Below are 12,019 nucleotides of genomic sequence, written 5' to 3'. Positions count from 1 at the left end.
GCAAGAGTGGGAGGGAGGGAGGAGGTGTGAATTCCAAAGGTCTATGTCCTCACCTGCATTTTGCTTTGCTTATTTCTTAGTGACTGGTCCTTCTCATCTTAGAAACTTAGAAGGCAGCTGCTCTCATCTCCAGAATGCTCCTCTGTTTGCTGCCAGACATGGTGGTCTTGTCTGTGGATGCAGTTGTGTGAGTTGGTGTAACTTTGGTGCTCATCTGACTGTTGTAGTGTGTGAAGTTTTTACTGGGTCATCTGGGAAACAAGCCTATCTAAGAAAAAGAAATTCCTTTTTCTGTCAGTTCTACAAACTAAGGCAGAGTCTCCATAGGGACTGGAATCCTGTTCTGGAGAGTGAGATTGTGGTTGTTATGGGATGATGGTGCCAGTCTGAACCAGCACTGTAAAATCCAACTGCAGTGGGCTGGTAGCTTAGGGCTTGAAAGTGATATCTTGGAGTGGTATCTCCCGCTGTGTGTTCCCTGCACCTACCCTTGATTTACAGATTTGTGCACCTACAGAGTGTGTTGGTTGTTGAGCTGTTTTGGGAAGTGAGAGGAAGTGGAGAGTGAGCTGCATGATGACTAGATCTGCGTTGGGGAAGAGAAGAATATGGATTAATCTTTCCATAACAGCCTGGAGATGCATCAGATTAAGCACAACATGAGACAGCCCCTTATGCATTGTTACTCATCCTTGCCCAGCTATTGTGATATTGAAAAGTGTGCTTTTTTTAACCTTATCTGACATATCTGGAATTGAGTGGTATTCTGCTGTTTCTACCATTAGATATTTTTAAGTTAAGAAATGGTATCAGTTTATGGGAATCACTGACTTTTTCAGTCTGAAATTGTGTTGGAATAATGGTTTTTTATTATTATTTTTATTTTGCAGATTGCCTTCATGACGTTGACTCTGTTTCCTATCCGACTCTTTTTTGCTGCTTTTATGATGTTGCTGGCCTGGCCTTTTGCATTCATTGCTTCAATGGGATCTGACGAGCAAGAGCTTGAAAAGCCCCTCTCCTGGTGGCGAAAGTGAGTCACTGGTGTGGTGAAATACTGAGAGGATCATTATAAAGTTCAGCAGTTCAGAATAGAGGAGATGGGAAATACCTTTTACCTGTCTCAGAGGTCTACTCTTCTCTTCAAAATTAAAATATAAAAATTATTAAACACTTTCCTCAGCTGGGAAATTAGAAATGCCTCAACTCTTTGATTTGCCAGGTGGTCCAAGAATTACACTGGTAATCTCTGGCTTCTTATCTTTATGAGGAGGTAGTGTGAAGCTTTGTTGTGGCATCTTCCATTGCATTTATTCCTGTAATGTCAACTTCTGGTTATGAAGATTGACTCTATGGAATGTGCCCAGATTTCATATTCTGAATTGTTGTTTTAAACTGCTTCACCCCACCGTCTTCTACTCTGTGATGAACTGACAAAACTTGTGTTGATTCCCCGAGGGCTTGCCCATACTTTGGTGCTTATTGAAAGTCTGTGGTTGCTTTGATATTGCAATGCTAATTAAGGTAGAATGTAAGACAGTGTCCTCCCATCCATGAAAACTGCTATTTGAGGAGCAGGAAAGGAGGAGTGTATCACCTCTTCTATAGACAACTTTAAAATTGGGAGCTGGCACTAGCATGAAGGAAGCTCATTGTGTTTTGCATCACAGGAGGGAAGGAGGTTGAGAACCACTTTACATTTCATTTGGAGTGATATCAATACAATAACTAATGGAATAATTGGCTTCCTTCAGTCTTGCATACAGTTATTTTGAATCTTTTTAGATTCTCCCTTCCTTATTTGTTCCAATTTTCAGTGTTACCCTGCTCTCCAGCCTCCTATCCGTGTAAGTGTTACAATTTGTGGCGTTCAATTTTTGTGCTCTCTTGATTCAAAGTTTCTCTTTTCATGACTGTCAGTTTAAAAAGACAAAACTCCACAAAAAAACCTTTTCCACTCAAAAAAAAAAAATCCACAAGAAACAAAAATCTTTAGGAGAAGATGGGGAAAGGGAAGAAAGTAAAATATTTCCAGAGCTCTCATATGTATCCTGTAGGCCTTCCTGTATTTGGGACTTTCTGCCCTATATTCATCCCGTTTTGCTTGAGTAAATGTGAAACCAAGAATCAGGGTAAGTGCATTCTGGCAATATCCTAATAGCATGTTTCAGGGCTGAATTTATTAGAGCTTTTTAGGTGTTACTAGAAAACCTTATTAGGCCTTGTGTAGAAGAAACTTAACAGTCATAGTCTGAATTAAAATTAATGATGAACTAAATGACAGTCTTGGAGACTAGAATGAATTACTGTTCAGGTATAAGTGAAGCTGAACAGCATCTTACCTAAAAAGTGGTTTAAAATCAGCTGAGAAAGAGAAGAACAAAGTATGTGCAGTGCTCCAGCTCTGTTTTAAGCATTATATCCTATCTGAACTTTCATGCACGTAATTTTTCATTTTATTATTTTAAGGTGTTCCTGTGGCAACATAACTGTTTTCCCAACTCTTTACAGGATAGTGGATATTTTGCTGAAGGCAATAATGAGAATGATGTGGCTTGCTGGTGGATTCCACTGGATAAATGTAAAAGGCAGACGGGCATTGCCAGCAGAAGCAGCGATATTAACGGTGGCTCCCCACTCTTCCTACTTTGATGCCATTCCAGTAACCATGACCTTCGCCTCCATTGTGATGAAGGCAGAAAGCAAAGATATTCCTGTTTGGGGAAGTAAGTTGGTAGATACTTCATTTTTCAAGAACAATTTAAAAAAGATTGCTTAGGAAGTTCACTGGGTGTGTATGAGAAGGATTGAAAGAGAAAGGAAATTTTGCCATAATGTATGGTGAGAATTTTTTTTTTAAACTGGTCAACTCTGAATGTCAGTTAAAAAAATTGGTGGGGAGGGGAATTTTCTTTTTCCACTTTCTCAGAAGTTGAATCCTTGTATGAAGTCAAAGCAATCCTGCAGAACTCGTGGTTTAATTTGCAGTGAACTTGTAACATTTTAAGACCTGCCAGATGGAAAAGCAAATTAGGATGGGGCTATGGAAGCAAAGACTGATGCTAGACAGAAAGTCTACAGAGGCTTGGTGCAAGTTGGGGTGCCCTCCCAGAAATGTGTTTTAGGAATGTGGTCTGCTCTGAACACTACCCTGCCTTGAGGGAGTGCTGCTAATCCTTCACACATCAATAAATTTGTTTCAGGCAGAGTGTGAGAGATGAGCATAAGAGCAGATTGGTGTGCACTTGGGTTTAGTCATGACAAAAGCAGATGCCTGAGTCAGTAGTGCTTGAATACTATCTTTGGAATTATTCATATATGTTCTCACAAATATTTGAGGGACACCTGTGATTTTTGGTGTAGTTGTGACAGGCAAAAAATTGTGTAAGCTTTTGGGCTTGTAGACTTCTACCCAAAGTCTGTGTGGAAGCATTTTGGAGAAGCCCACCATGTTGTGTCTAGTGACTGGCAAAGTTCAAAGAATATCCCTGTGTCTCATTATGTAGATTTTGATGGGTAATATAAAAGTGACAAAAGATTTTACTTTGGCCACGGGTAGGACTCTTAAATGTAAAAGTCTAAACAAAAGTTTTGAGCTCCTTTGCAACTAAGTGGAATCAGGCTGTTGGTGCTGACATCCTTCTAAAATTTAATTAGACAATCTGTTTTTAAGGTCACATTCAAAACCAGAAGCTGAGACATGGCCACAAAGGATGAGTGGTTAGCTATGGAAGTTTCATTTAAGGAATCTTGTCATATAAGGGTCTGCCTGTATGAGGTAAAATTCAGGCCAGATCGGTAGTTGCATCTTAATCTTGTTGAATATCTTACTAGTGGCGTTTAGAAATTTGTGGCAGTGAAAAATCTATGTAAAAATGAATAGATGCTTTGAACCAAAAGGAAGAGGGTGCAGGCAGGCAGGCACGTGTTTCTGAAAACAAGTGTATGCAAACAACACTGTGTGAAAACAACAAGAAATTGAACTCCCTTGTTCAGTACTGAAAGAAGATACTGTTGTGAGACAGTATGTTGGCAGTCTTGTACAGCACAGGTGTATCCAGGCCAACTTGGGCTTTAGGAGCAGTCCAGACGTAGAAGCAGGGGCTGATTTATCTTCTTTCTCAGGTGACTCAGTTGACTGTTTAATAATTGCTGGCTCAGCAAAATAAAAGTAGTCTGTGTGGAGCTCCCTTTGATGTCAAGGTGGTCTGTCTGGAGGACCCAAATTAAATGGGGTAACTCCAGTCCATGTTGTGCTGCTGCAATGGGATGAAATGGCAGAATGGCATTTGACAGTGCTATAATGGCTACTGAAGTATCCCACATAGTAGAGTCAGTGGGAGCCAGGAGAATCTCTAGGGATATGGAGATTGTAGTTCCCCTGAATGTAGCACAAATAATGTGTATTAAGAAGATCGAATTATTTTCTAAATATCTAATTTAATTTTGAGGTAATTTTACAGGATTCCGTTGAAAGTCTAGACTTCCTACAATAAATTTTAAAAATTACTCACTTCATTTAATTCATATGTGAGTACAACCAGTTACAGAAAAAGAGAACGTGTAGTGATTTGATGGAATATTACTGGAATGTTCAGTGCAGTCATATAAATGAATGTTTTGTCTTGTATAGCTGCATTTGCTTTATGCTGTGCAGCCACAAAAGTTATATGGTCACTTGTGAAACATTCACAAAAATGCGACAGAAGTGAGGCATACCAAAAGTCATAACTGGGATTGAGAGTTCAAAAACCATTTTTGTTTTTAGGGGTGGACTTTTGTATGAGCAACATTAATTACAGTAGTTTGGGATCTTTAGGTAAATGGACCTTAAGAGAGAGGTAGTAATCACTGTATTGATTAGTTTGGCTTAAAAATTAATTCCGGTAAAACTGTGATTTTTTCAAAATCTCTTACTGCTTTGAGAGAAGTTTTCTGTGAAGCAGATAGTGCTGACTATCCTCTCCTTTGATTAGTATTTTAATCCCAATGTTATTTACACCTCTCTACATGCACACACATAAAAAAATACATTTCATGTTATTGGACCACTAATATTTCTCTTGTGCTCATGTGATAGTGTGCTCATGTTTTTGTTGGATTGCCTGGTGAATTGTCAACACTCTAGATATTCATCCAGAATTTATCCCAGAGAGGTCAGAATCATGTTATGTGTTCGTCAGTTTTGTAAGTCCTGCAGGCTTGGTATACCATCTTCAGTAAGGTTTTGGAGCCAGTCACTAATGTTCCTAAACTTGTTGTCTCTTGAGTCTTGAGAATGGTTATTCTGAATCTTCTGGGAAGCTTTGAATAAAGTACGTTCATTTAGGTATCTGACCAGACTTAAATATGTTAAAAAGGAAGTGGCAGAAGAAATTTAAAGAATTTCCAAGGATGGGGACTTTAGGTGAAGAGTACATCCTCATCCTGTATATTCAAGTATGATATAAATAAATGGCTTTTTGATGTAATGACAGTGTTTATTAAGACATTGTACACTGTATACCAGAGGGATCAGGTGCTTTAGCAGGCACAAAATGATCTGATTGCTAAATGGTTACTAAGATTGGTTCTGCAAGCATTTTAATAGGTTTCTGGAGCAGCTGCCTATATTATTGTACCCTTAGTTAGTCAGTCATGGAATATTAAGCTTCTGATCCACTTGAAAGTCCAGATGATTAAAAGCCTGTTCTTTATGGGATTGGAAGTACTCCACAACTGTATTTGTGTATGAGGGTTTTATTGCTGTCTAACTTGAAGGCAGCTCTCCTGGTTTGCAAAGTCCAATTTCAGAAGCAGACTTATGTCTTGTGACTCTACAGATATCTTCATCCTTTTAAGGAAAACAAAGAAAACCAGATTTAAAAATGCTCTTTGGTTCTGGGAGAAGAGTTATGAACTCTTCAGTCAGTGGTCAGTAGTGAAGAAAATTATCCATTTGGCACACACACAAGGTTAACAAACTCTGGGGAGGAACTGCTTGCCCAAATGTAAACAGTATTTCAATGATCATTAAAAAAAAAACAGTATCTGGAAAGTAGAGAATGCCAAACAGATGGAATATGTCATGATGCTGAAGGAAGATGAATGTTTCTATGCAATGACTTGCCAGAGTTTTGGTAGGCTGGAGATGTGAACTTTGCTGGACCGCTTCAGTCTTACAGTGGGAAAATGACATGAAGGATTCTGTTATACCTTAAATGGTCTGAAGAAGTCAGATCAATTTATCAGTACAGATCCTTAAACGTCTCTGTTTTGTCTACTGAATCCCACTTCAAGTCAGGACAAGGTTTGTGTGTAAATTTTGGATAGTTACACTTCACTGTCTTATTTTTGGCTGTTGAAGCAACCTGGATAAAAGTAGTTTTTCTTTGCTGCAAAGATTGGTCCTGCTGCAGAAATGATTCAGTAAGAAGGACAAGGAATTTATCAGTAAATATGAATTGATGGGGACTTCAGACCACTTTTATGATTTGAGCATTTTCAGTGGCCTGAACTTTTAGAAACTAAATATAAGTGAAAAGTTAATTTAAACTTTAGGCAACTTCTCAATATCTCTAACACCACTCTCTGTAAGAGAGGGAGTTGGTACCTGTGAAATGTACAGGATGATATGTTACCTTAGGTTTATAAAGGGGAAGAAGGTAATTGTGTTTGGCAGAACACAGCACAGCTACAGAGAAAGGGAGAATCATATAGTGCTATAAAACTATCAGTTCTGTTGTAGATGGTTTTTTCCACACCTAGTAAACTCGTGAAATTTCGTTCAAGCTCATTTTTTGAAAGTGCGTTATGGGCCTTTCTCAAGCATCATGACTAAAAGGTGAGAATAAAAGTAATTCAGGGCAAAGCATTTATGCTTGGGTAGCTGGCTATGTTTTCATCTCAAAACTTAAAAGGTGCCAAATTACCTACCAGCTCTGTTGTGCAACCTAATCCTTTAGTCCTGCATCCGAAGTGCCTCCCCACTCCTTCCATACAACACAAGGAAGAGAACTGTAGTAACCCCACAGTACTTTTGTGAGAATCTCACATTTAAACACTTATGAGATTTACTAAAGCAGTCCTTAAACTCCTTATGGAAAAATCTGTTCTAAGGTGAAGGCATTACAGATTTCTTCTCTTTTGTACACTGTAAATCAGGGGCTTGAACACTGAGATCACCAGGATGAATGCCAGCATCCTATGCTGTGTTGGCATTGTAGCCTGCCTTGAGTACACACTTGAGCTCCCCATTTCTGAGCAGCATCTTGAGGTTGTTGCCAAGCTTATCCATTTCATCTTCTCCTTTAAAACACTCTGTTTCAAAATTCAGTATTTCCTTCAGACTGTGGGCACCCAGATGGTCCTGCAAGGTTTCAGTCTCACAGAAGCTCTCTGAGAGATTTAAAATATTTGCATTGTCACCTGTGTGTTATAGGTATGTGTTTATCATTTGGCTTGCAGTCCTGGAAAATTCTGTAAAAATTACTTCTCATTTAAACTGCTACTGGAATGCTTTTAAACCACCATTGCTAGTTAGTATCATTTATTGAAGTTACAAACTGCAGTATATAGGAAACCTTCAAACCAATACTGCTGCTTGCCTTAAATACTTTTTAGATTGTCAGCAGAAAGCTAAAACATAAAATCATGTCCTCATACAGGTGTTGCAGGTATCTCTGAGATAAAAAAGAAGTCTTTGTCCCTCAAGAAGTCCTTAAAGGAGGTGTGTCACGTTTTGAAAGACCAACCCAAATACCACAACTTTCTTCTGTTAAAGCTAAAGAGGACACCAGTTATTTACTTCCCACTGCTGATCTTTCCTTGTCCTATAGGCTGCATTGTTTCCTGCCTTTCTCTTTGGAAGCAGGGAGAAGAACTTTCCCATTAATGCTGCCTCCCATTCATTAATGCCATGAATACTTGGCATGCCTGCAGTCAGGTGGTCCATCTGCTAAGCATTTAGTCAAACTTGAAGAAGTTTTCTTCACATACATTTATCTTCAGTGGTTGATTCAGACTTGAGTCAAATAAGTATATATATTATTTATAAGTCTGTATAGAAAGTAAGATACTACCACCAGCTTTACAAATCTCTTTTAGAGTATCATGACTATCATAACACTTCTTTGGTAAGAACAATGTAATTCCAAGTGCAAAAGTTCCTAATTTTGGTTGAATTAAATTTGTGCATTGATACACCTTTGTGTATTTGGTGTGTATGCTTCTTGAGTTTTTCCATTTTTGAGGTCTCTGTGTCTATATGCACAGGAAGTAATTGTAAGAAAACCTTAATGGTTTTCTTCCCCTATAACTTTCAGAATACTTTTGAGCCTCTTACAGGTTTCTTTTCTTCTTTTCTCTACAGAAAAGAGCAGTTTTCGTATTAGATGTTACTTCACTAGAAAAGTTGTGAGTTCGGAACTTTGTGAGTGTGTACATTTGAGTAAGGCAACTCTTGAAAACTAAGCCCAAGATAGAGCTTTTCAACCTTTATCCTTCATGGATTTTGTACCCCTAAATACAGAATACACAACATGGTGACTGCTGGTAGAAAAATAACTGTATTTTTTCCATACTAGAAAAAAGCTGTGGAGTAAATACTGTAAAGTGGATATCCTGCTGTACAAGGCTGCTTGTACAGCTTACCTCCAATGTTAAAAGCAAGCAGAGCCAGTTGTGCTGCCTCTGAAGGATTCTCCTGGAGTGTCAGGGGAATGTAGTAGTGGGGTTTTGTGTTGTTTAGGAGAGAGATGAAGTAAAAGCCTCAACTTCAGCATTCTCTGCTTTTACAGCTGTCACTTTGTTTGTTGCTGATTCTACAGTGGTGCAAATGTAACTGCCCACTCAAAAATGTGTGTATGGATACATGTTAGAAGAACCGTATGTAGTGCCCCGTGTCTGTTCCATAACTTTTTGTGTTCTCTGGTGCCTTGTGGAGCCAGGGGTGATGTTGCCGGTATAAGTGGTTTGCTACAATACTTTCTGCTGTTGTGTGTTATACGGCACTTTGTGTCTTGAATTGAAACAAGGTTCCCTCACACATACCTGCCTGCAAAGAGAAACGGGAAATAATTTTTTCACTGCTGTTGTCCTAAGAAGTTTAAAGACGCCAGCTGTATGTGTTCAGCCTATGAGGAAGAAAGATGGGTTTTGCTTATGCATTGTGCTGGTGCTGAAATTGATTGCATGGGAGTTACGGTTCTGAAATCAGTTGGAGCTGCCACCCTGCTATTAATTAAAGCAATACTGAGTTTTTGCAGGCTCTTTTTAAAAAGGCTGTTTCAGGCAACTTTCAGTTGGTTAGAATGTCTGTGGCATTCTGGCTGCCCTGAGAGACAGAGGTTTTAATGATTTAGCAGCACTATTTAAATTGCATATTAAATTCCTGTCTAAGACGGTAGAATACAGCATGTCAGCTGTCCTCAGGACTCCTTGTATGATTTGAAATTGGGAATGAGAGGGACTAAATGAAATGGGACTGACACTGCTAAAGAAAAAGCTGGAATAATGACACTCACAAGATCAATTTTGTGAATTGATGGATTCTCTGTCATTGCCCACTAGATTTGATAATTCAAGGGTGGTTTTAATGGAGTGAGAGGAGCTGGGCAAGCACATTTTTCAGAATCTCTGAACACTTGAGGTGTGGTCTTCACTATCTGGTTACAGCCAGTCTTGGACTGTTAAATAGCTGAGCAGAGAAGGATATGATTATGTTCTGTTTATTGAACATGTTGCAGAGTTCTACTTGTTTCCTTTAGTTGCTCAGCATGCCAGCTGTCTGAAGCATTTTATGCTTTCACTTCTGGCCTGACTTCGCCTTAGTCCTGCCTATTCCTTTTATCACACACTACCCTAGGTACTGTTTCCCTGTGTTTCAACTTAACTTCTGACCACAGTCTCATCTTGCTTACCTATTTGGTATGTTTTTCAGCTTCTCTTTACAGACTTTTGGCCCTGCTCCTGACTTTCTTGCACAGGAGGACTTGGTACAGCCTTTGAATTTTCAGATTTGTGTGTTTACTGAACATGAAAATATGTGGTGAAAGTAAAAGTCTGTGTAACCTTATGCTCTGTTTTCAGAAGTGGTTAAGAAAAGTAAAAGTTAGCCTTCCCTTGGTGTGTATTTTCAGCTTTTTACTGATGACTGAGAGTTTCAAGTTCACTTAAAGTGTTGGACTTAACCACTAAGGGCCACTGGTAGCTGATGTCTCACAGGATCTTCAGTTTCTGTTTAATATTAAAACAAGGATTCCGTCAGCCTTTTTAGTCCAATGCCTAAGGAAGTGAGGCTTAATGGAACTACCCTAATAGGCTAATTCAACAGGCAGGACAAATCCATAGAAAGCTTTCCGTTGCCTCTGTCTTTCAGCATACCAGAGTAGTTTTTCTTTGCATAGGGGTGTGTTCCTGTTTGTGGTGCTGGTCATTTGTAAGACAGCTCACCTGGTGTTCCTCTGGAGCTTAGTAGCATTACAGTAGCTTGCATTTGGGGAGGTTGTAACAGTAAAGCTCCCAAGTTTACCCATCTTGCCTGTACAGTTCTCAGACACTGATGACATCAGTGTAGTCTGATGTTTTCTGTCACAGTGCCCAAAGAAAAATCTGTCTGCCTGCTTAATTTCATGCGTGATAAATAAGACCCTGCTTGCAGCATGTCCTCAGAAAAGAGCCTGGGAGTTCTGGAATTATCTTATTCATTCCTTGGCCTGAAGTAACCTAAATTCTGTCATTTGGGCCTAATGTAAAAGAAACTTCCAAGTGAAGGCTGGGGATGTTGGATCTTTTGCTTTCCTTTACTTTATAATGTTTTTGCTATGGAGCAGTAAATTGCAGCAGTGCGGCAAACTCGGGAGTGGGATCACTAAGAAGAAAACAATTATGATACCAAGTATGGTTTCCCTTGTTATTTTTATTGCTAGTTCTGTGTTTGTGGGGTTTCCCCCCCCATTATTTGTGCGTTAGTCTTTTTGTGGTTTGTTTTGGGGCTTTTTTGTTTGTTTTTACCTCACCTTGACAGTAACCCCAGCTGGCCAGAGATGATCTTTGCTCCCCTGACAAGCATTGTTCTGTAGATATTGTCTAAGAGCAGGCATGTAGGAAAAAGTACAAGAGTAAGGTGACTTTTCTGATACACTGTCTCCTGAGCTGTGGCAACTTGTGGGATAAGAGTAATATTTCAGAGGCTGGCTGAATGTTTGGGATCTTCCTGTAAGGTTTGACAGATTAGTTTCTCAGAACCTTCAGAATTGAAGGATTTTGGTGAGTTAGTGGCTAAACTTCCAGTGGGATAACACCATAACCAGCAGCTTTTGCTGAGTACAGGGCTGTAATTCCTTACACTGTTTTTTTCTTCACACTTTAAGCACTGGCTGATCCGTTAATGTAGCAAGTCCATCCCTGACAAAAAGCAGATTATACAGTGTCAGTGAGCTCTTATCACAGTGGCTGGAAAAATGAAAACTGTATTTGAGGCAAGTAGAATAGCTGATGTTTTAGTGACTCTTGAACCTTCAAGCAAGATTACGTGATAAAAAAAATTATTAAAAGGTTTTGGAAGACAACCTGCTTAAATAAAGGCATGAAGCACTATATTTGAAGGTGCTTCTCTTGTAGTGCTTTTGGACACTGCAAAAGAGCTGTATGGGCTTCTTATTATTTTTTAAGTATTCTTTGGTGTCCTTGTGACAGACATGCATGGAGGGTATCTTGTGGATTGATTTCTGATTTTTTGCTCATCTTGATTTTGTCTGGCTACATACAAGAGGTTTCCCACTGAGCCTGAAAGAGGATGTCTGAGATCTAATTCATCTGGTATGAGGAACAGGCAAATAAGTGACAGCTGAGAAAATGAGCATGCCTTTTCTGTTGACACTGATTCTTCACAAAAAATAACATCCGTGTATATAATATATCCTGGGTGCTGTACCTTTAGTGGAGCTGAGCTGTCATAGAAGACAAAAGGTCTAAAGACAGAGACAGTTTGACTGTTAGGATGTCTTTTACAAACACTTAGGTAGCAGGGAGATTCCTG

At 39.2% G+C, this 12,019-nt stretch overlaps 1 protein-coding gene across 1 annotated transcript in view; it reads left to right on the top strand.

The window, feature by feature from the left end:
- Positions 1–894: 894 nt before the first annotated feature.
- LPCAT1 (lysophosphatidylcholine acyltransferase 1) overlaps positions 895–12,019 on the top strand; it is a 53,442-nt gene continuing 42,317 nt past the window's right edge. The window contains exons 1-2 of the mRNA XM_005419326.2: positions 895–1,033; positions 2,512–2,726. Coding sequence (XP_005419383.1) covers positions 900–1,033; positions 2,512–2,726 — 349 coding nt within the window. The 5' untranslated portion in view covers positions 895–899. The remainder of the gene's footprint in view (positions 1,034–2,511; positions 2,727–12,019) is intronic.

The sequence above is a fragment of the Geospiza fortis genome, unplaced genomic scaffold (assembly GCF_000277835.1).
Source record: "Geospiza fortis unplaced genomic scaffold, GeoFor_1.0 scaffold206, whole genome shotgun sequence".
NCBI lineage: Eukaryota > Metazoa > Chordata > Aves > Passeriformes > Thraupidae > Geospiza > Geospiza fortis.
Note: the sequence above shows the minus strand (reverse complement) of the source record. Positions and strands in the feature narration are given on the sequence as shown.